General features: G+C 57.5%; 1 protein-coding gene and 2 long non-coding RNA genes across 8 annotated transcripts; 1 reads left to right on the top strand and 2 right to left on the bottom strand.

Annotated features, from left to right (window-relative positions):
• Nucleotides 1–278: 278 nt before the first annotated feature.
• DBNL (drebrin like) lies at nucleotides 279–11,072 on the bottom strand. Of its 6 annotated transcripts, none has more exons than XM_025433417.3 (13): nucleotides 10,916–11,072; nucleotides 7,245–7,300; nucleotides 6,219–6,331; nucleotides 5,673–5,747; nucleotides 4,362–4,508; nucleotides 3,628–3,705; nucleotides 3,229–3,380; nucleotides 3,106–3,148; nucleotides 2,784–2,874; nucleotides 2,229–2,324; nucleotides 2,010–2,122; nucleotides 1,679–1,775; nucleotides 279–1,327 (listed from the first exon to the last, which is right to left on the bottom strand). In XM_025433417.3, exons 1-13 carry the CDS (start codon nucleotides 10,996–10,998, stop codon nucleotides 1,188–1,190), a joined length of 1,284 nt encoding a protein of 427 aa, XP_025289202.1. In that variant the 5' UTR covers nucleotides 10,999–11,072; the 3' UTR covers nucleotides 279–1,187. The 6 variants fall into 6 exon arrangements, with proteins under 6 accessions (XP_025289202.1, XP_025289208.1, XP_025289215.1 ...); XM_025433423.3 differs by having other exon boundaries at nucleotides 3,106–3,145; XM_025433430.3 differs by having other exon boundaries at nucleotides 10,951–11,038.
• Nucleotides 11,073–11,336: 264 nt separating this feature from the next.
• On the top strand, nucleotides 11,337–17,771 carry LOC118350888 (uncharacterized). Its single transcript, XR_007402762.1, has 2 exons — nucleotides 11,337–16,364; nucleotides 17,530–17,771. It is a non-coding gene; the product is annotated as an uncharacterized LOC118350888 (long non-coding RNA).
• LOC112650600 (uncharacterized) lies at nucleotides 17,540–23,313 on the bottom strand. Its single transcript, XR_007402760.1, has 4 exons — nucleotides 23,196–23,313; nucleotides 22,308–22,468; nucleotides 18,685–22,133; nucleotides 17,540–17,672 (listed from the first exon to the last, which is right to left on the bottom strand). It is a non-coding gene; the product is annotated as an uncharacterized LOC112650600 (long non-coding RNA).
• Between the last annotated feature and the right edge of the window lie 37 nt (nucleotides 23,314–23,350).

Below are 23,350 nucleotides of genomic sequence, written 5' to 3'. Positions count from 1 at the left end.
GCAGCCTCAAAGCCTGCAACATGGGACCTGAAACCCCCACAGCTTGGGGGTGGTGGGGAGGAAACAAGATGGGCCACCTGCCAGCATCCAGGCCCAGTGGTCATCTTAGAGTGGCCTTCAGCCCAGGTGCTTCCACTTGGCACCTGCCAGGGCACACAAGGAATGGCCCTGCTGACATTCATGGGGTGCCAGGCACCTCACTCGATGCATACAAGTGCTGCCCTGTGTGGGCAGAGGGTCCCCATGGCATTCAGGAGACTGAAATGCAAGAGGCGGACTTCAGTCACATCTTTACTTTTATGCCTCTCCCAGGAGACCACGGTGGGCCCCAGGTCCGAGGGCGCAGCGTGCACACACACACACACCCCAGACACCCGGGAAGGGATTGGTTTCTACACGGGGGTATTCGGGTCACAAGAGGGCAGTGCTCACTCCAAAAGCAGACATGAATGGGCCAGGACAGACAGGGTGAGACAGCAGGCACAGGCTGCTCTGGTTTCTGAGGCAGAGTCAGGGGAGCGCACACACCAGGGCCAGTAGAAGAGGGCGTGCCACATGGAAGGACACGTTTGCTGATCCTATGCACAGATCGGGGCTTAGTTATTTATCCTGTCCGCACTGCTCACTGTCTGCCACGCAGGCAGGGGGACAGAACTGGGAGCACAGGGCAGGGTCCGGAAAGATCACCTACTGCTGCCCAAACTGTCACGACCCACTGAGACTTTGGTCCTAAACTCTCAGTTCACTGAAGCTGAGCCTCGCTAACAGCTGTAGTCAGCACCCTTTAGAGCCAGGAAAAGGAAAAGGCAAATACCCCTGCGCAGACCGCCCGGCGTGGCAGTGCTGTCCCCCTCAGGCAGAGGCCACGGAAGGGCTGGCCATGGGCAGGGTGTGGCTCCATGTCCTCTGTGGGGTCAAAGGCCAGGCTGGGAGAGCCTGGGAGCTGCGAGACCAAGTGTGGGAATCACAGGATATTGCTGCATCTAGGGTGACAAGAGGCTGAGCACCCAAGTCTGAGGGAGCCCAAGGGCTTGTCTTGTTTGGCGGCGGGGGGGGGGGGGGTCCCATTCCTGGAGGAGCACGGTGTGGCTCTTGTGCCGGGCACGCCACCTCTCCCAGAAGTAAGGAAAGCACATCTGGGTGGGGAAAGGAAGGACGGCCTTGCTGCAGCCAGCAGTGGAGGGTCCTCACTCAATGAGCTCCACGTAGTTGGCAGGAAACATGCCAAAGTGGCCATCTGGCCCGTAGCCACGCCACCAGCCCTCATCGATCACCTCGATGCCTGTGATGAGGTTCTCGGGGTCAAAGGAGATCTCAGTGTCGTCGGCTGTGGGAAGGGGAGTCTGCACTGGGGCTGGTGGTCGGGTGCCGGCCACTACCCCTGGGGCCCCCCACTTCCACACGAGCAGCCTGTTTCCTGAGGCTCCACCCAGGACCACTGGGGGCCCCGTGTCCAGGTCACCCACCTCTCTGGTCACTTGCACTTGCAGGCTCTAGCACAATGCTGGCACCTGGGATTCACGCCAACACATGCTGGGTGGCTGCCCAGAGCACCAGGGGGAGGCCTGGGCTGTGCGGGCCGTCCACCCCATCCTCCCCTCCCCTTTCTATCGCCCTGAAGGAGCCTCTGAAGCCTGTCCCTTGACAGTGTAGCGGTCCCTTGACCGCAGCACGTTACCTGCCTGGTAGTCGTACAGGGCCCGGGCACACAGCCCCTTCCCGCGCAGCCCCGGGTAGGAGTCCACATGCTCAGAACCGGCATCCTGCTGCAGCACCTGCCCCCCGAAGGAGAGAAGGGAAATCTGGGGTCCTAGTTACAGGCTCACTGGCTGCTGCTGCCCACCCCCCATGACCTCCCACAGTACTGCAAGGGACTGCCCCAAGTTACACGAGATAATCCGCATGTAGGGAGCTACTGAAAAGTCAGGCATCCCGTGACTAGCGTGGCTGAGAGAGCATTTCTGGGTACGTGACCCCTTCACAGCCAGGCCCTGCTGTGGGGAACTCACCACTGGGGGCTCCTCATAGAGAGTCTCCTGCTCCGGGGGCTCCTCGTACACAGCCTCCTCTTCCGCCTGCACCACACATGGCGGACCGCTGGACACGGGCTCCTCATGGATATCTGCACAGGAGGATGCAGCCCACTCTGAGCCCGGGAAGGGGATCGCACACCCTTCCTCCCTCCCACTTCCCATCCCCAGCCCCCCAGGGGCGGCCAAATGCCTTGCCTGCCCTGGGCCTGGAGGAGGCCTGGGTGGGCTCCGGGCTGCGATGGGTCTCTGGCTGGGTGAGCTGTTTCTGCAGGAAGGGGCTCCGCAGCTTCCCTGCAAACCAAAGGTAAATGCACCTGCACTGGAGGAGGAGAAGATCTGCATCCTGCAGTGGGACAATGGCTGTCGCACAGGAGGATGGGGGGGCACACAGCAGCTGAAGCGCCAGCGGCGTGCACACCTCAGACACCCAGGGCACAGCGTGGGAGAGGGCAGCAGTGTGGTCCTGCGTTGTGCGTGCTGCACCACGGGTTAATAGGGCCGGGCTGGAGGGTCTCCCCTCTGAAGCCACACATGGCCCTTGCTTTCCAGGTCTCTGCAGGATGAGGCTATGGGCAGGAAAGGGACACCTGAGGCCCAGGCTCCCCTCCAGAAGCCACTCTAAGGAGTGCAAGCTCTCCTTGCTCACTTGCCTGTCTGACGTGTCACTACCTCTGGGGGCCCCACACTGGGATCCTAGGCTCTCGCTCGGCCTGCCCCCACCTCACGGTGAGGTGCAGAGGGAAGACTCACCTGGCTGGGGGCTGGAGATAGAAGTGGTGGACATGGCCCTCTCCTTCTGCTTAAAGATCTCCCGCGGGTGTGCTGGCTGACTGACCGGCTCCTGTGGGGAGTGCATGTGGACCCAGCGGTGAGGGGTCCCGGATATGTGGGAGGGGCTCACGGGCCTCGTCCACACTGGCCGCTTCTGCCCTTCACTCTCCACTGCCACCTCCTGTGTACCCACAGGTCCCAGCTGGCTGCAGGACCTTCTCAGCGGCCCCCTCCCTAGGCCTGCTGGGCTGGGGCCCCGGCATATCAGGGACCCCTCAGGGTGGGAGCACCCACATCTCACCTGCTCTATGTTCCTTGAAGCCACTTCCTGCTGCTCACTCCTGCTGGGGGAGCAGAGGGAGGTGCTGCAGCCCAGCTGCAGCCCATGTGAGACCCTCCCTCTGCCCTCCCTCTGGGGCCTCACCTCTGGGGTCCCTCACTGGCCTGTGCCTCTTGATAGCGCTGCTCCCGGAGGGCTGCCTCCCGCAGCTCCCGTTCCCGGCGCTCCTGCTCCAGTCGCTGCCGCTCCTCCTCTGCCCGCCGCTTCTCTTCCAGCCTGCGATTCTCCTCCTCCTTCTGCAGGGAGAGCCGACCCCGCCTGCCCCACTCAGCAGTTGCACAGCAAGCAGGCGAGCCTCCCTTCCTGCCCCCCCACCCCATGCAAGTGTGGCCTGTGCAGAAGCGTGCTCAAGCGCAGCCACTAATGAGGACACGTGTTCTTTATCATGAGAAACACAGGGACGGCAAGGAAGACACCCTGACACCTGGCACGCATGATCTCCTTGAGGGCTGGCTGTGCTCGACGCACCCGCACAGCACTCACCTCTGCTTTGGCCCAGAAGCTGTCTTTGCCGACCCTTTTGATCTCAGAGATGGCGTTGGTCTTCTGGTACACAGAGCCCTGTGGACGACAGAGGATCCGCTACAGGACCGTCTGCGGGAGCACAGAACGTGAACAATAGTTGTGGGGACCGTGCCTAGCAGTGGCAGTGACACCTGGCCCGGGGCCTCTTCACCAAGATGGCCTGAAGGCCCCAGGAACCACTGGGCAATGCCAAGGGGGTTTTTGGCTGCACTAGGCCCCAATGGATAGAAGCCAAGGAGGTTCTGAGGCTGGCTGCTTCTAGGAGCTGGTCCACTAGCCTCAGACAGCTGGTCACCGTGCCAGTGTCCAGGGAGACTCCACAGACTGCAGCGCTGCTTCGGGGAACTGGGCTCCCCATAACCAGGATGTCTGGTGTCTACCCACAGCTGGAAGGGGCCTGACCATCCAGCACTTAAAGCTCCCCCATGGTGCCCACCATCCAGGGCCGTTCAGGACAGGCTGGACTGTCCTGCAGAGCCTCTGACCACACAAAACAGGTGTAAGAGGCTCCAGAATAGCCAGTGGAACCAGCAGGCAGGGTAGAGGGCTGCTCCTCACGCCCACTAGCACCTGCCTACTAGGAGGCAGCTCCGGCTTCTCTCTGGCCTAGGCTCACCATCTGCACCTAGATCTGCCTCCAGGACCGGAAGCCCTTGAGGGATAAGACACGCTTGGCCCTGGGCAGCACTCACCACTGGGGCCTGAGGGCCTATGTCCTGGAAACGACCACTCTCCTTGTGGAAGGCATAGTTGGCTCCTGAGGCCCTGGCCACTTTCTGCATGATGCACTCAGGCTCCACGTCCTCCTCAGCCCTCGCGTTGATGGTTACATGCGCCCCCTGCAGCAGGACAGCACCTAGGTGTTGCAGCTCCAGGAGAGGACAGGACGCAGCCCCAAGTCTGCAGAGCGCAGACAACTGCTGCCTGGGGTTCGAGGTCAGGAGACCCTGCTGGGGCCCTAGGCACGCTCTCCACAAGACCGACAAACTACCTTGAGGCAGAGAGCCTGTTCTCACCCCAGCACCTTGCCCCTTCCCAAGCTGATTCCCCAGGGCTGTGTGTTCGCTGCTGGAGGCCCAGGCAGGAAATAGTCCTGATTAACGAAATCAACAAATTAACGAAAAGCCAACTTAAAAAAGGATCTGGAAATGCAATTTCTGCAAAGAGCAAACCACTTATTTCTTCTTCCTTTTTTTTTTTTTTTGTCTTATTTATTCAAGTAATCTCTACACTCAACCTGGGACTTGAACTCAGGACCCTGAGATCGAGAGTCGCTCACTCCTCACACGGAGCCAGCTGGGCGCCCCAGGCACCAATTTCTTTTCTTTTCTTTTTTTTTTTTTCAGGCACCAATTTCTTATTGAGAAGTCAGACCCATGACCTCACTCCCTGCTGGTAAACATCCAACAGCTTGGGATCCTCTTTCAGCTCCCAGATGGAGAAACTGAGGCATGTCTGAAAAAGCGTCAGCAGACTAGAAATCAAAGTCCTAGATCTTTCTGCCAGTAACCAAAGAAATGCAGGTTATCTGACAAGCAAACAACAAAGGCTTCTGGAACTAAACGAGGTTCCGCTGCGAGGACTGATGTAAATACACACGTAGGTTGGCTACAAACAGGGTACAGGGAAATGTGCCCGCTGAGGGGGCTGGGCACCTGCACCCTTCCTGCTCCTCCAAATCCTGACAACACGGCTGAATAAACCCTCACAAAACCAACGGAACCCAAGACCTCGCTCCAGATTGGCCTTCCCTGTGCTTGAAAAGGACAATCGCCTGTTCCTCCCCGCTGCTAACACCAGCTTGCTGGTCGCTCTGGCCACAGCATGGCCCTCTGGGTGCTGGCCAAGCAGGAGCGCAGCAGCCTCTGCTCATGTCCTCAAGTCCAAAGAGAGCATCGGGGAGTGGGACCCACTTCCGGTTCTGGCTGTGATTCGCGCTCACGCCCGCCCAAGATCGCAGGAGCCTGGAGACCTGTGTGAGGCCTTCAGGGTGCAGCCCTCACCTTCAGAAAGCTGGCCATGGTGCTGACGTGGTTGGCGCACGCTCCCTTCCGCACATCGTTCACACCTTCGCCTGTCTGCAACATGACACACCCGGCGTGACCTGCCAACTTCCCACCGCCCTGCCTCCCTAGGGACCCAGCAGAGGGACAACTGTGACCCTACAGCAGACCATACGGTAAGCCCCACATCCTTCAAGTCAAGGAGGTTCTTGAGTGCAGGATGACTGCCAGCTTCCACTGGTGGGGGTGGGGGGTTGCCTCAGAACCTCCTGGTCTCCCCAGGCCCTTCGCTCCCTCAGGACGACCCCCTGAAGGGGACAAATGTGTGGGTGTCCTGAACTGTACTGCTGGTTGTGGGAGTGGTTCTGGGCTAGCAGTGCTCCCGCTGTCGTCTGGGGCACAAGGACTTCATCCACCACCTCTGAGCTGCCCCAAAGACAGGTCCTCCTCCGCTCCCACCACGGAAGGCAAAGGAGGAAAGCAGGAAAGGGAGCTTTTCGGGGTCACGCCTGGATGAGAACTCAGAGGCCCCCGGGTTCCACATACCCAGTTGATGAGGACAAACTTGGGCAGGCCAGAGTTGGGGTCCTTCACCCTGCAGAAGGCGTACATCACCTTCCCGCTGTTGAGCTCCTCCACCATCTCCTCCAGGCCCCCCTCTGCAGTGGGCACAGGGAGGGTCAGAGGGTCCCACACCTGCTGCCTGCCCTGGCACAGTGCCCCCCAGGAGAGGAAATCCAATCTGCCTCGGAACCAGGGCTCAGTGCTGCCTGCAGAATCAGACTCCTCATCCTGCCCCCACTAAGTTGCTGCACAGGATCTGTGTCTGTAACAAGCACCTCAGGTGAGATGTTCCACATGCCAACCTAAAAACCATTAGTATAAAACCCAGACAGCTTCAGAAACAAAAATGCAACAAATGTTGACAGTCATGCAACAAAGTGGGCATGAAGCTTCCAAACAGAGGGTCTCTGCAACCATCTTCCTGCTGCCTGGACCCCACAAAGGGCCCTGAGCAGATGGGACCAGTCTGCAGTTGTGCTCAGGCTCAGCTCTCAGACCCTCCACGTAAAGATAAGGGAGTGATGGGCGCACAGGAGTGGGCCCTCTTCAGCTGTTCTTATCAGCACCCCCAAACCCACCCAGGCTATAAGGAGCTGGATCGAGTAATGTAGCTGGAGGGCCCCTACGGGCTTGGGGCAGTGCTGAGCCCCTACCCTGGGCTCTCACAGCAGAGCCCTGTGAGTACCCCTGGGGTGCTGGCAAGAAACACAGGGGCCTGAGACCTCCTTCTAAGCAGATGACCAGCAGGGAGTGAGAGGCAGGTTTTCTAGCCCAGTCAGAACCACTGAGCAGCCAGTGGAGGAGGTACTGGTGAGCACTCGCTGAGTAACAGAGCTGCATGTAGCTCCAACACCGACACTGTGGTGGGGAGCGGTCCTAGCAGCCTCGCCACGTGCTGGGACACCTCTGTGCCTGCAGTCTCCTTGCATTAGCTGTGATGGCCAAGGCTGCCAGGGAGCACCAATGCGTACAACCCGCCCCCCGCCGCCTTCACTGGGACATACTCACCCCCTGTGCCAGCCACACGGATGTCATTGCTGTTACCCTCATAGGTAAAGAGAGCCCTGAAACAAAACAAACAAGCTCTGTGGCCTTTGCCACACCTGCCAGGAGCTGAGCGTGACAGCCACATGGGCCCCACCAGACCCCACGGGCCTCCCAGGTACGAGAACTGGAGAAGACAGAGAATTCCCATGCCTTCCGGAACCAAAGCACCCCAGCAGGTGAGGCAGGAAATGGGAGTGCGCACACTGGACATCTGGGAAGGCAGCCCAACACACACCCAACACCACAGCCTGGTGCCTGTGTGCTCTGCCTCCCGAAAGCCTGAGGAGTTGGTGCAGCAGGTCTCTCTGGGCTTGGGACTCTCCTGGAAAACCCAGAAGCCATATGGGCCATGACTCAGCACGAAGTCAGTCTCCTCATGGGACAGACTTCATGGTTGGGAAAACTCTTTCTGGAGGAGCCTTAAGTCTTCACAGGTGACCCTGGGCTGCACCTAAGAACTCTGGGAAAGATTCATGCCTATGAACCGGGCCCGAGGTGTTCAGGAAATACAGCAAATTTTATTACGTCTAGGGCATGGAAAGTTGCTTGACCAGCACAGAGGTGACCCATGGAAAACTTTCTGGAAGAGGTGGCTTATCCACAGTCCACACAGGACCCAACCATCAATAGCCGCAGTTCAGCTCCAGGTGGCGCTGGCAGACGGAGGGTGGAGGGGGTGGGGTGCTGACCCAGCAGACAGCAGGTCAGAGGCAGAACCTGGACTAGCGGGTCATCCCCCCATGCTCTGAGCACAGGCCTGCCCAGGCCGGCCAGACAGGGGCCACGGGGTAAAGAGCGTGATAGGAACCGGGACGCCTGGTTGGCTCTGTTGGTGGAGCGTGCGACGCTTGATCTCGGGTTGTGGCTTTATGCCCCATGTTGGGTGTAGATATCACTTAAAAATAAAACCTTAAAAAAAAAAGAATCTGATAGGAATGAAATCAGCCTCCACTCAGCATCCCCAAGGCCTTGCTAAGGCCACCAGGCAGAGCTCCGAGTGTCAGAAAGTGGGAAGAAAGGAGCCCCAGGCCTAGCCGGTCTGCCTGGCAGGGGGACAGGCCTCCGAGGAGGAGACACACACTAGAAGGAACACGCCAACAGGGAAAAAATATGGGAGGTGCTGGACGTCCAGACTCTGGGGGCCGGAGTCCTGGCCAGCCTTCCTGCTGGAGGAAAGAAGCCTGTATATCTCGAAGCCACCCAGCCCTGGCTGCAGAAGATGGGGACGCTGGACAAGCTGCAGGGAGCAGAGATACTTCCTACTTCCAAGGGGCCCATGCCTGCTGCCTGCCCTCTATCTTCACTCCCCTCCACTCTGGGCTCCAGCCTAACCCACTTTCTGGAATGCTACTGGCTCAGAGGTTCATTCCCACATTCAACAGACTTCCGTCCATCTTTCAAATCACCGTGGACAAGTGGTGTGCTCACCTGGGCACAGCACACGGAGCATGGTGCACCAAGCACCTGGTAACGCAAGCAACCCTTCCTAAAACACGTACTGAGAACCTACCGCTTGCTGGTCCCTGGCATGAGGCTTCCAATAAACCCCAACAGGCCGGGACCATGAAGCTTACTTTCTAACAGGAGACAAAAAAGAAACCCATCCAGACTAACACCCTGTCAGGCAGCAAAGTAGGTGCAGGAGGTAAACTCACATGCCTCAGTCTAGAACAACCTCGGGAACCAAAGCAAAGACCTGTGATGCAGAGCTGATATGCGCTTGTTCCCCACCCTCCCTAGCTTCAGGCCCCCAACCGGCATAACCTGCTCTGCACCCACCAAGCCAGAGCCCACCTTGTCTTGCTGGTATCCTCTGCCCCATGTTCTGTACCCCTCTAGGTCACTGTCCATGCGAGCCCTGAGGGCACACAGCAGCCTTGCGCTGGGGACAGAGAGGGCCCAGCCTGTGGCGAGGAGAGCAGCGTCTGGCATGTATCTAGGGAAAGTCGCACAGGGCGCCAGGAGTCAAGTAAGGCCTCTCCAAGAAGGCAGTGTGGGGAGACCCCCAGGGTGATGTGGAAGGGTGCTCTAGAATGGGGAAGCAGCAAGAGTGAGAGGGCTCTGAGGAGGAAGCAGCTCACAAGTTTGAGGAAGAGAAAGAAGGCCACGGTGGTGGCAAACAGGTGTGGCCCCAGTGTGGTAAGTGGGAGGGGTGGCCAGAGGGGTCAGGAGCTGGCCACACAGCACCTAGGAGCCCAGGCAAGAGGTCTGAGCTTTATTCCACGTGAAAGAGGAAGCCACTGAAATTCAAGCAGTAACCTGTCTATATACTTGTTCAGTGGATAAGTGGGGACAGGCCACACATTCTCTGTTGGGATGTTTAAGGCTGTGATAATGATGAGGGAAGCCAGGGTCTGTGCCACTGCGTGTATGACCTGCAGTGCTGCAGGAGGCTGGCTGGTCAGATGGAGGTGGGGGGCTCTGACTGGGCGAGGGGACAAAGGGAAGGTAGGGTGGCAGCAGATAGCTGTGAGACGCAGCCCAAGGAATAGCTAGAAACGTGGGAGGCCTGGACTGCCCACTGGGCTGTGGGACCTCCTCCCCAAACCAGTGATGGTCCCTAAGAGTGAAGACTCCCGAAGGAAGGCAGTAGGAGGCCTAGGACTCCGTCAGGTAAGTTAGCAATGGCTATGCTGGACAAGAAAGGGGACGTGAAACAGCAACACCCTAAGCGAGCGGGACTGGAGAGGGACAAACAACACTCCCAGGTTCCAAAGTCAGGTGGCCTCACGTGGATGTGAAATGGGGCACCCAGCGCGGCGGTATGGTGGTTTGGAGGAACAGCAGGGTTCTCTGAGAATGGGAGAGGCAGGACGGGGGTGAGGGTGGTGACACTTGGAAACTCATAGAAAAATGAGAGCCTGATGTGTGCGCGAACTCCCTACAGCATCGTGGGAAGGAGGCGGCACTGAAGCCCTTCCCAACGTGTTCCCCACGAGCTGCTGGCTCCCCGGCAACACCGCGCAGAAGGCCCCCCCGGGGTCCCCTGTGTCCGTAGACCCAGCTAGCCGGTGCTGCGGCGAGCGCGTGTCCCCAGGCCTCGGTGCTGGCTGCAGGGCTCCGCGGCTCTGCCACCCTGAGAGGGACCTGCCCCTGCCCCGGGAAGACGCTCCTTCACAGCCGGTCACCCTTGGTCATCACACTCAGCGTCTTTCTTAGGAAATGCTCACAACTGGTCAGCGAAACTGAAGGCCACCGGGAACGCAGCGGAGGGCCCCGCGCAGCCAGCGGGGCCTGCAGGACCCACAGCCGCCCAGGGCCACCGCACACCGACCGCCCGGGAGGGCGCCGGGGTATACGGGGGACGGGGCGGCCGCGCAGGGCTCACGCCGGAAGGGCTGTTCTGGAAGGAGGGAGACTGAAGCCCCCAGGCCCGGAAACCCGGAGCCCCACGCACACCCCTGAGCTCCCGGGCGGCCCGGCGCGGCTTCCATCCCTCGCGGAGGGCTGCGCAGAGCCCCTCGGTGCGGGGGTGTCCTGGGCGGGGCCCCCGGCGGGGAGCGCGGCCGGGGCGCGGCGGGGCCGGGGCCGGGGCGCGGCGGGGGCCCCCACCCCCACCCAGCGGACGGCGGGACCGCGGTGCGGCGGCTCACCTGCGGCCCCCGGGCCCCCCCAACCCCCCCGGGGCCCACCAGTCAGTCGGGGACTTCTCGGTGACCACCCTCACGTAGGCCTCCTGCAGCGCCGGCCCGTTCCGGCTCAGGTTCGCAGCCATCGCCGGCCCCGCGCTCCCCTCGCTACCGCCACCGCCGCCGCTTCCGGGCCCCGCCTACCCCCGCGACCGGAAGCGGAAGCAGGGTGGAACGGCCCTAGGGGAGTGGGCGGGGCCCGGCGCTCCGGGTAGGCTGAGCCGAGGAGCGCGGGCGCGGCCCGCCGCGAGTTTGCCTAGTGCTGTCGCAGTGGGCGCCGCGGCCTGGGAACGCGGCTCAGCACCCCAGGCCCTCGCTCCGTGAACGAGGCGCGCGCGCACCGGGGGCACCGGCGGGAACGAGCGCCGCGTGCGGGCCACGGCTTCCTGGGCCTCTGAGCCTCCCCCCCGCCCCTCCCCGCAGGCCCGCGCCCTGGCCCCAGGCTGCCCGGTGCGCCCCGGGGGCCCCCACGCAGGACCGCCCAGGACCCCGCAGGCCAGCGCGCCCCCGTTTCTTGCGAGATCAATCAGCGAAGCGGAGCCTCGGGGCGCCTCCGGGCAGGACCTGCCGAGGTCGGGGTGTCGGCGTCCAGCTGTGCAGACGCGGGCCTGTCACCGCCATCTGGGCGCGTGGGTCACGGGCTCTGTGCGCCCTTGACGTTCGACTGACGGACAGTGGGGGCCGGGAACCCTGCACCCTTCAGGCCCTGCCGCCTGCAGCCCCTCCCGCCCGCAGTCCGCCCTGGGTCTGCCCTCCTGCAGGAGCCGGGTCTCCCCCTTCTCCAGGAATTGCAGGCCTCCCAGCTCCCCCCATCTTTCATTTGTTTATTCTTCGCTAACTCGTCCTCTGTTCTAGTTTTTCCCTCAGGACCCCTTCAGGTGACTTTCTGCTCCTTCCCAGCCGCTCCCGCGGCTCCAAATCCAGGGACGTTCAGCCCTCGGCCTTACTGTTCAGTCTTCTTCTTTTTTGGCTCCAGTGCATCTTTGTTTTTTTTCTTCTTTCTCTGGAACTGGTCTCTATTTAATCACTGCCTAGTTACCAGTTGCTTAGTTCCCCTGGCTGCCAGGCCCCAGCCTAGGGACCCTGGACCCCTGGGAGGTCAACATATTAGCCAACTTGGGGAGAACCCACATTGCCTGAATCAGGCTGTGCAGGCCGAAGAGACAGGTCTCTTGGTTCTGGAAATAGATGAGCTGGGTGTGGTAAGCAGGTGCATCCACGATGGTGAGGGAAAAGCAGGGAGACCCAGGCTCCATGTAGAGAAGGCTCTTAGTGGGGTCCCTGGTGTGGGAGGGTGGGGGCACCAGGGTTTTGCTTTCTGCTCCAGGATGTGGGAGCTTGTTTCCACCTAACAGGCCAGAAGAGGTCTCTCTGGACAGGTAAACCTGGAGCAGAGACTGGCTATGGGGTGGGGAGCATGGCTGTGGAAGATCCAGGAAGAAGTGCTTTGGGCGGAGGGAACAAGATGTGTCGGGGCTCTGAGGTGCGGGGGAGCCAGTCTAATGATGGGCTGATGATGGAGAACAGGGAGAGGGAGAGGAGGGAAGCTGGGTCCCAGGGGACCCTGTAAGTCAGGAAAGGACTTTGCATTTTATTCCAGGTATAATAGAATCCCAGGGAGAAGGGGGCTCTAATTAGAGAGCATTGTGATCTGGTGATATTTTAAAGGGGTCCCTCTGGTTGCTCTGTAGATGCTTCCATGCTTGATCCTCCAAGTGTGGCTTGTCTATGTTCCTGTTTCCTCAACCTATCACTCTTTTTGGTCAGCTACTCAGTTTGAGAATGTGAGATGTCCCCAGAGGTCACCCCAGACTCCTCTGTCTTCTCCTTAACTGATTCCCTACTCTCCAATGAGGGTCCACGTGTTCTTCTTGCACGTGGGTGCACACACAGCTGCTTTACTCCTGGTGGGTTCAGATGGCAGATCTTGGGCACAAAACCGGAGCCAGAGCCAGTGTCCTCTGCACTCTAAGGCAGCTGACCATGTCCTAAAGGCATCCAGGCCAAGTGTGGAGGGAGGATCTTGCCAACAGACTCCCTTTGGCGCCTGCCATGTAGATAGAACTAACAGCGTGAAGAAACAGACCACTACTGCTCAGTCATAAAAAAAGAAGGAAATCCTGTGATTTGCAACACCACGGATAGACCTAGAGGGTCAGTGAGTCAGACAGAGAAAGACAAATAATATGATTTTGCTCATATGTGGAATTTAGGAGAATGAACCAACCAACAAAACAAAACAGAGACAGACTCAGAAATAGAGAACAGACTGGTGGTTGCCAGAGGGAAAGGGGTGGAGGGGTGGGCGATTAAACAGGTGAAGGATAGGAAGGGGTACAAACTGCCAGTCGTGAATGTCACGGGGATGAAAAGTACAGCAGAGGGAATATCGTCAATAATGTGTGTGGTCACTTTGTGCGGTAACTCGTGGTGAGCATTGAGTAATGCACAGAATTGTCCAATCACTGTGTTGTACACCTGAAACCAATATCACACTCTAGATGAAGGATAGTTCAGTTAAAAAATATACATTATCCCCTTGTGAGACATATAGTAACACTGTGTATACACAGTTTTCATAGAAACAATGTACTGAATCAAAACAAGAAAAAACCCTGACAAGCACAGTGTTTGCGTCCATGTGGGCTCCTCTCACAGAGCACCACAGTAAACAATGGAAATTTAGTTTTCACAGGACTGGAGGCGAGAAGGCCAAGATGAAAGGGCTAGTAGTTTCGGTGTCTGGTGAGAGCCTGCTCTCTAGTTAATAGATGCCTGTCTTTCGTGGAGTCCTCACCTGGTGGAAGGGGGTGAGGGGGCTCTGTGGGGTCTCGTTCAAAAGGGCACTAATCCCCCTCATGGAAAAAAAAATCTCCTTCACGAGGGCTCCACCCTTCTGACCTAAAAGTCCCAGCTCCTAGTATCATCACTTCAGGGACTGGGATTTCAGTGTTGAAATTTCGGGGGACACAGTCATTCAGGTCATTGCAACCATTAAGTGGGGATTGCTGCTGATGCAAAGCCTTCATCAAAAGGAGTGTCCATTAGCAGAAAAAACATTTTCTGTTAGCCACCGGGATGACATCTTTCCGCTCCAGCAACACATGGCTGCACTCCTACAGAGTTAGAGAAGTGGGACAATTGCTCTTCCTGTCCTAAACAGAAAACCTTACACTACATGGTAAGTGGAACCCAGTAAACAAATACCTGATTAAAACTACACCGCCACCTTCCTAGTGGAGTCCCTATGATGATGTAAGCGGAGAGTAAGAAGTCAATGGCAGGGAGGTGGGCGAGCTGCCTTCCTGACCCTGGCTGGGGACTCTGGCCCTGGGGCAGGGGGGTACCTGCAGGGCATTAAAGTCTCGGCTCTGAGGGGTGGCCCATGGCAAGGACAAAGCATCCTCCTGCAGCAGGAGGATTGCTCTCCTGACACCCCAACTGTTTACAGAGGCCATGCTTGCTGTGAGTGTCTCAGGCTCGCGCAGCCCCACAGCCACCCCAGCAGCCATGCCTCCATCCCCATCCTGGCTTTGGGAGCTGGTGGGCCCTTTGGCCTCTGGTCATTCCTGGCTTTCCTGTGCTCTGGCCAGGCTGCGATTATTCCTGAGAACAAACTCAGAGGCAAGGCTGGTCCAAGCCCCAGAGGGCACTTCTTTCATTTCTTCACATGAATAGAGGGACGGAGGCAGCTGGTGCCTGTGTTTGTGCTACTGAGAGGTCTATGCTCCGATGACAGTGACTGTTTCCCTAGGGGTCCAGGGTGTGAAATGGTCACAAGCTAGCTTACGTGAATTGTGCCGTTCACTTCCCAGGAACACCCATATTCATCTTGCCAGTCCTCAGTGATGCTTCCCTGACTCCATTTACCTCAATGCTCCCTGTGGCTCCCTGACGGCCCCAGGGCCCCAGTTTGGGAACAGCCATGTGAGAGAGCGTCCCCAAGTGCCATGCCAGCAACCAGAATGTGCTGTGAGCCCTCCGGGGCCTAGTGTGGGCAGAGCTGCTCCCTCTGCCTGTGGAGTCTTCCTCCCTGTCCATGCTTCTCCACCCTGTGGCCTCCTCAGTGGGCTACCAGAAGGCACACAGCATGCTTTCTTTTTCTAATTCTCTTTCCCTTCCTTCCACAGCTTGCACACTGTAATCATGGAATCAATGCTTGCCTAAAGCCTTGATAGCATTAGGAAGTGATTAGGAGGGCTAGCCAGCAGTGACAACCTGCTCCTATGAGCAGCCCCAGGCACCATTATGGGGGGGCAGGGGGCAGGCGGGGGCAGCGGAGGTGAAAGGCAGGCTCCGAGGGGCCAGCTCTATCATTGCCCCCCAAAGCGGAGCCCGGCCCAGCCCCTGCATTTGGAAGAAGGCCTGTTGCAGATAGTCTGTGGGCCTCTCTGCGGGGCGTTGAGAGGGGGCCTGGGACAAGCAGGGAGGGTAGGGACGGAAGGAGACATTTTTCAGTGAACTCAAGAAATTGCTGTCTGGTCTGATAGTTTTTATGGATTCTCTATAGCTGTTTGGTTTTGTGACTGATAAAATCTGTCAACAGAGAGAAACTGGTGTGATGGGGATGACGAGGCCAGCAGACTGGCCAAGAAGAATGATAGGTACTTCTGTCACCAGCAGGCAGCACCACCTGGCACTAGGCTGCTGTCCCAGGGAATGGCAGCCATATCCTCCATTTGTCACAGGACCAGCCTTTACTCAGCACTGCTGGGGAGGAAGCATGTGTCACAGTGAGAATGGCCAGTGGAGAACAGAGGCAGAGGACAAGGAGGGGGTGGTGAGGGCCCATGGTGACCTCGAGGCTCTTTCTCAGCACCACCTCTCCCTGGGTACGAGGGACAGACCTCAGGCAGAGAGATCTGCAGACCAGTCCCCCAAGCACGTCTCTGCCCCCTCCTTCTTTTTAAAGATTTTATTTATTCATTTGACACACAGAGAGAGAGAGAGAGAGACAGAGAGAGAAGAGAGGGAGTGCAAGCAGGGGGAATGGCAGGGAACTACAGAGGGAGAAGCAGATTCCCCACTGAGCAGGGAGCCTGACGTGGAACCAGATCCCAGGACCCTGAGATCGTGACCTGAGCCGAAGGCAGACGCCTCACCCACTGAGCCCCCCCCCCAGGTGCCCCTTGCTGTTTTCTGGCCCCCGAAGAGACTCAGTCTTGACTTGCAAAGACAGAAGCCTGCCCATCCTCGGGCATTTGCAGTGAGGTGGTGTGGAATCCATGGCATTGACATCATGCTCAGCTGTGAGCTGCTAAGACTGCTGGACATGTGCATCCCAGCATTTTGATCCCTTGTCAGGATATTTTGACCCTGTGCCACATTCTTGGAACTCCCGGGTCTTCCCAGAGCCTGACAAAGGACCAGATCTCAGCACCATCCAGCAAACCCAGATACCTGTGGTCGGGGTCAATAGTTATCTGACTGAGCACACACATCATACCCCCAGGTGGGTTTTTGGATCTGCTGTCCAGTTGCTAACCTAGGACTTGCCTTGGAAACACGTGTCTGAGCATGGGTGACACAGGAGCTGCAGGCAGCACAGTGAATTTTAAAATAAGGCTTTGACCTTAGAAACCTGTTCTTGGGGCTGACCTGAGGCCTGGAAGGCATGACATGCAGGCGAGTTCCCTGGGGGAGAGAGTCTGGGGGTGTGCAGAGTCAGGCCTGAGGAGCAGCACCGCAGGGACCCATCCCAGGGGTCTGGTGGGTACGTGGAGGAGTTCAGGCTTCCAAGGTGATAATGCACAGCGTGGCCTCTGAAGGGCTGGCTGCATTCTCTCCGCTCCGTCTCTTCAGCACAGCGTACAGGCTGGGGGACATTTTCAATGGACTCAGAAAGGTCACCAGCCCCCCGGGTCATAAGCTGTAGTGCTTGAAAGGCTCAGCATGGCACCCGCAGTCTCAACGCCAACCTGGGCCTAGATATTCCCTCTCTGAGGGATTTGTCTCTAAAATGTGAAAATGCCCCACCATACTGTGCTTTGTGATGCTTGGCTGCAAGGTATGAGGTGACCACTGTCTGAAGTGGCAAAGCCAAACGCATAAACTTCCCAGGGACTATGGTGATGATGGCATTCTTCCCATCTGGTAAGATTTATCTTCTTGCTTAAGTGAAGACCAAAGGGATAGCAAAACAAAACAAAACAAAACAAAACACAAAAATGTAAAAGCCAATCCTCACCATGGTGAGGAAGAGAATGGGGCCCGTGGAATCCTAATGATAGCCTTCTGGTAACAGAGGGTCCTCCATGGGGACCCCACAAAGGGATCAGACCAAGGCTCACACTGCTGCCAGTTTTGCTAAGAAGTGATGTGAACCTCAGGAAACTCTCTGGAAAGCGTCAGCAGTGAACTTGTGCTATAATTTGAGAGTTTCTGGAGGAAAGCAACCTCCTGTGATCCCCAGGTCCAAGGTCTGGAGGCTTCCTTCCAAACTCTGCAGACCTTTCCTTCTCTGCCCCCTGCCCTTGCTCATCCAGCACGACGTCCATGGCTGTTCTGGGAGTGGACCAGCCTTGGAACCCACTTAGAGAAGACCATTTAGAGACCCTCAATTTTCCTCCATCTGTGAGGGTTCAAGGAGAATAACTCCTCTCTTGCCCTTCTCCCAGGGAACCTGATCTCAAACCTCAGAGCTCGAAGGGCAACCCTGAGAACCTGTTGCATCAGAAACGGAAGAGTGAAGGCCAGTCACTCAGCAGGGATCATGTCACTCATGAAGAACATGTTGAAAGTTTGCTGTTCTGAAAGCTTCCTGGAAGAAAAAAAAGTAGACATAAATGTCAGCTATCGCTTAGGGTGATGAGTGAATTATGTTTTAATTTATCCTTAATAAAAGTCTGCTCTGCTCCGCTCCCTGTGTTCTGGTCTGTGAATGGCTCACACTTGGACCTACTGGAGGTTCCATGTAGGAACACAACCCAAATCTCTCTAGGTTTCACAATTTTGCTCTTGCTTCTAAAAAGACTGTCATCTCTGATGGAGCGTTATGTGTTTTATGTCCTGGCATTCTATTGGCTGCTTCTCAGTGTGAGGGGAGAGCGGCAGCACTCAGGGTTAGAGAGAATGCCCAGTAGGAGCCACAGGGCAAGGCCCCCACTTCCCAGGGAGGCTGAACTGAGAACCCAGGTCCAAGGTCTGGAAGCTTCCTTCCAAACTCTGTAGGCCTGTAAAGGCCCCATCTGGCCTTTGAGTGTAGGCCTTTAGTGTTCCCAATTCCCACGGAGGCTCACGGCCTAAGCCGAGCCTTCCCAAGACGGGGCTCTTCAGCAGATGGGATGGGAGGTAAGCCTGCACAGTCTGCCTTGGACACCCCAAATGCACTGAGTTCTAAAAGGCAAAAAGCTCATGGTGAGGGGCAAGGTTGAGGCTCCTGTCTGGCACAGTAGTGAGTGATGCTACCCTTAGTGAGGCTGGAAAGGGGACACGTGGGGCACTGTACCCCCAGGAGATCGGTAGTGGGTCCAGTGGCGGAGCTGTTTCTGTGAAGCTAGGGAGGCTGGAGATCATAACCGTGTCTGCTGATTTGGCATCAGGAAGCGCAGTGGCTGAGAGTGGCTCAGCATCTGGGGCAGCTTCTCTCTCTCTCTAAATAGGCTTCATGTCTCATGTGGGCTTGAACTTATGACCCTGAGATCAAGGGTCACCTGCTCTACTGACTGAGCCAGCCAGGTGCCCAGGGGCCAGCCTCTCCCGCACAGTGTTTCTGTGCCCATGCTCTCACTAGTCCGTGGTACCCAAAAGGAAAGAGGGGGTGGCACTATTACCCGAACTGTTCACTTCCTTCTTGTGAGAGTGGAGAACACACCGAATGCAGAAGAGATGGTGCTGCTTCTTGTCGAACACTTGGGGCTGATGAGTGAGGGAAATAAAGGGTGGTGGTCATAGTGGAAGTGAGTGTGGCCAGGGGTTTCCTGGTTGCTCAGTTGACTAGCTGCTGTGGGAGCTGCTTCTGTGGCAGAGCTGCTCCCTTCCTCTGGCCCCGATCTATAACATGGGGGCATGGGGCTGGGGACAGGTGCACAGAGACCCCTGGGGGCTAGTTCCAGGCTGTCCAGCACCAGGCCACAGGCTTTGGAGCCTGGCCACTGGGAGTATCCTCGCCACCCTGGGCAGGTGTGGGGCAGGCACTGGCACAGGGCCAGTGAGCCTGGGCATTTATCCTTGTGCTCAGAACAAGACCTGGTGCCAGGAGAATGTAAGTAAAAGAGATTTGTCATCAGAGGAGGCAATGAAGAAAATCATGTTTGGTAGGCCTAAAAAATCTCCTAATAAGTGTTAAATAAATACAAACAGTTTTGTTAAATAAATACAAACAGTTTAAACTCTAGTCAATTAAAATCTCTGTCATTCAGGAAAACTCAGTGAGGGAAATAATGAGATCTATAAAGATTTCAAGAAAAATATGTTGGAAAAACAGCATTTCATTTTAACCTCTTCAGACGGAAGAGAAGAAATAAACCAAGAGATTCAGTGGAGATGTTCTTGGAAAGACCCAGCAATCCCTGCTGGCCCCGGGCCCCATCCACTGAGATGCAGCTCAGCTCCCAGGACCACTGCACCTTTTTCGCCACGGCGTCCATGCAGGTGACCACCTGGGAGGATGAGTCTCTGCCTGTACCTGCGTCACCAACCCTGGCCAGGCCCCACGCTCTAGTGCATGGCGTTGTGCCTGCCAGATGGGCCACAATTCTTTACTTCTGGGTCGGGTGATTGCTGTTTAGAGTATTGGCAGTGAGGCTCTGTCAGTAGCAACAACACACTGCTGACTTCTGAGCCTCAATCAGCAAACCGACCTCAGCGGTGTTTCCTGCCTCCACCGGCCTTGGCCTCACCCTCATATATCTGAGCAGACACAGCCTCATCTCATGCTACTAACCTCAGACTTTAGTCCGGAGTTGTCTTGCCATCATTCTCCTGAGTTCATTCCTGGTTGACCATTGATGCTGGTGGGCTCACAGGCACTACTATTTTAGGGTTCAGTTGCAGCAGCTGGTGAGTTGCCCAGGAGGGCGAGCTGCTTCTACCACCTTCTCCGTCGTCAGAGTAGGAGGATATGTTCACGAGAGGGACGGGGGTCTGAGGGCATGCACACGCTGTGAGAACCTGCTTCATCAAGAAGCGGCACCTTGGGATGGGGCCCCAGGGGCAACCAGATACGACACACACTTCTCTCTGCTGGCCTTGTAGGTGTGACCTCCTCTGGCAGCAGAGGGCCAGTGGGGCTGAGGTCCCAGGGCAGGCAACTGAAGGGTAAGTGCCCTGGGTCAGCTGCAGCCATGAGACTGCCAGGTGGGCCTGGGTCCGGGGAGCCCTCCACGAATAGAGCAAGTCTTCCCTTCAATACCCATCTGAACTGTTCTGCTTGATGTTCCAGGCGTCACAGAAATTTGCTCTGCCCACGGACTGGCTGAGCAGTGCCAGATACGGCTGCTCCAGGGCCTAGTTCCCTGCTCTGCTGAAAGCCACTGTCTTTGGCCACACACCATGCATCTCTGTGGCCTGGTCCTAGGCCCCACTCACCAAGAAGGAAGTGGAAACTTGGAGCATTGCAGTCCAATGCTATCTGTCCAGAGTCACAGGGAGAGAGAAGAGTGCTCAGTGAAGAGCAGGGCGGGCATGCTGCATGCCTCTACCTCTTCTGACACCCTCTGTACCATGGGACGTGCAGCACATCCCTGGGCTCTGAGGGGGAGATAAGGACATCTGAGCCCGTCTTCCGAGGGGAGGGTGAACTCCAGAGTATGAGCTTCATGCACGAACCTGGCTGACTGCATTCCTCCTTCCATGTTTCGGCCTGAAACAGACCTCTCTCATGAGCCCACCTTGTGTCTCTGGGCATGTGGACCATGCTAGTAACCCCCACCTCTCCGGTCATCCCCCAGCACCCCAAATATAGTTAGCCACGGGGAGTGTTTGCACCACAGAAGCCAGCAAGCATGAAACTGAGGGCCACGTTTCACCCCACGGGGTTGGTTTTCAAACACGTACCCCAACTCCACCACGGGGGAGTGCTCGGCATCCAGTGTGTCTAAATGCCTGATGCATGCGTGCTCAGCGCTCAGGAAGCAGCAGTACGGTTGTCAGGGCCACGGTGGACTTGGGGAAGTAAGGTCATGGGAGGTGCCAGAGGACACATTCAGATGTGCAGTGTGCCTCCCGACTCTTGTGCGGGGGTCACATCGTCTGCGATGCCACATGAATGAATGAGCCCCTGGGTGGAAGGTCTGGAGAGGCCGTGGGAAGCACAGGGGGCAGGAGAAGCTGGCAGCACCAGCTGAGTCTCTGACACCCCCGGCCCACTGGGCTTCTCCCCAGCACAGGCTGTCCCCTGGCCTGAGAACACACGTCCCTCTTGATTGGGGTGCTGAATGAGCACTAAGACCGAGCATGCCCTGAAAGGCCAGAAGTGGTCTCCACTGAGACACTCCAACCAAGGAGTTTCAAATGCCAACTGGCATTTCCAAGAAGCACAGTATGATTCGAAAGCAACCATTCCACTCGAGCATTGCACTTCTGTGCCTGCCCAGGGTGGTTGGAAGACAGGTCTGAGTCCCAGTTCTATGACTCGGAGGTCTTTGGGCCTCAGCATAACCATCTGGTTTGTTGTGATGACAGCACTTGCTACATAATTTGCAACATGAAAATGTAGGAGCTCTTGTTCAGTAATTATTAAGAATTTTAGGCTGGTGACTGCACAGCATTAATCCAGGGGCAGGACTCATCACAAGGGCCCATTACCTGTAGTAATGAAATGTATGGGTGTGGCTGTCACAGGGAGGTGGGATACAGCTCAGGCAAGGCACTAATCATTCCCAGCCTCCTGTCCCACAGGTTTGTGTAGAAAGTTAAACGAGATGGTACATGTTTAGCAAGTGCCTGGCATGTTCCAAGCACTCAGTATGAGTTAACTGCCATTGATACTGCAAATTCCTCATAAAGTGAATAAATGCCTGGATGAGCACTGTTGTGCAGTGAGCTTACATTTGATTGCCAGAAATGGAATTACAGGGTCTCTATGGGTATGACTCATTTTTTTTTATAAGTAGTTCTCCAAAAAGGAATGTTTTTGGCAAATTATTCTCTAAAAGGGGTCATCTGTCACCCTAGGACTCCAAAGCAGGTGAGTCACAAGTTGCGATCTGTGTTATAAAAAGTTGTGGCTGCAACGTGGCTGGAGCGGGAGGCCCTGTAGAGCTGGCTCAAGTTAATGCCTCTGTGGGATGGACACGAAAGCAGGAGCAGGACTTGGATGGCAGGGCAGAAGTTAGGACCCATGGGACTTGAGGACTGCACGCCACCCCCACCCCATCCCCCACCCGTGAAAGTAAGAGGGAGGGGCCGCGTGGGCAGCTAGGGGGCGGTGGTGTCATTGCCTAGGGACCCGCACATGGTGCGGCGGTTAGCAGGGCTGATTTGAACTTGCGGTTTGGAACATGCAGGCTGATGAGATCTGTAAACGGGGAACTGGTTGGAATCAGTTTGGACGTGAGGACGACGTGGGACCCGCAGATCCAGGTCGTGGAAGTCACCGGGCCATTGGGAACTTCCCTGAAAGAAAGCCTTAGAGGAAGACACAGAGCTGTCTTTGCGGGGGTGTGCCCTGACCAAGGAAGGCCTCGCTCGGTGACTGCATGTCAGGGTCAAGTAGGCGACCGCTCAGCTCAGGTGCTTTGGAGTGTTAACCCTAGCATTGAGTTACGGGTGCGCCTTCACCACACAGGGAACGGCCACGTTTGACGCTGTGAGAGAAGCGAGATACAGAGTACAGCACAGCTAGTTTTCGGCAGGTGGACGATCTGGACATGCCTCCTTCCACCGTCGTGCAGGCTCCGGACGCTGGCGATCTCACGAGGACTGCCGGCTAACCGCCGTGACCCAGGCCCGCCAACCCGTGCCCATCCCCGGCACCGCCACCCGCCGCCGTCCCTGCTCCGCCCCCAGGGCTGCCCGCGCTGGGGAGCGTGCGAGTCCCTTTCTGCACCGGCAAATTCCCACGTGTCCCCGGGCCCCAGCTCCAATCTCCAGGCCTCTGGCAGCGCTGCAGAGACCTCGACGAGGGCGAGCGCTCCTGGCTCGGGGACTCCCCCCCCACCCCCGGGCCGCCCCGCACTCCTGGGGACTCCTGGGCAGGACCCCAGGCTCCGCAGGCGAGAGGCCCCACCCACCGCCCACCTGCCCCCGCCCCCTGACTCCCGCCTACCAGGCCCCACCCCCGGTTCCCCATCGCCCACCCGCCCCACATGGCCCCGCCTTCTGCCCTCCAGGCCCCGCCCACCTGGCCCGCCTGGCCCCGCCTTCCAGGCCCTCGCCCATCTGACCGCAGGCCCCCCTAGGCCCCGCCCCCACGTGACGCGAGCCCCACGTGACGCCGGCGCTGCGCCTGCCCTTTTAAGGCGGCTCCGCGGCGGCTGCGCGGGGTCCTTCCCGGGT

Source organism: Canis lupus, chromosome 16 (genome assembly GCF_003254725.2).
Source record: "Canis lupus dingo isolate Sandy chromosome 16, ASM325472v2, whole genome shotgun sequence".
Taxonomy (NCBI): Eukaryota; Metazoa; Chordata; class Mammalia; order Carnivora; family Canidae; genus Canis; species Canis lupus.
This window is presented reverse-complemented; position numbering and strand designations above follow the sequence as displayed.

Bases quoted from the DNA above. Each gene is read 5' to 3' on its own strand.
- DBNL (XM_025433417.3), bottom strand. From the start codon at position 10,998: ATGGCTGCGAACCTGAGCCGGAACGGGCCGGCGCTGCAGGAGGCCTAC. The intron at 4,509-5,672 runs GTGAGGGCTGCA...GTCCTGCTGCAG, and splicing joins CCATGGCCAGCTTTCTGAAG to GGGGCGCATGTAACCATCAA. The intron at 3,381-3,627 runs GTGAGTGCTGTG...CTCTCCCTGCAG, and splicing joins GCTTCTGGGCCAAAGCAGAG to AAGGAGGAGGAGAATCGCAG.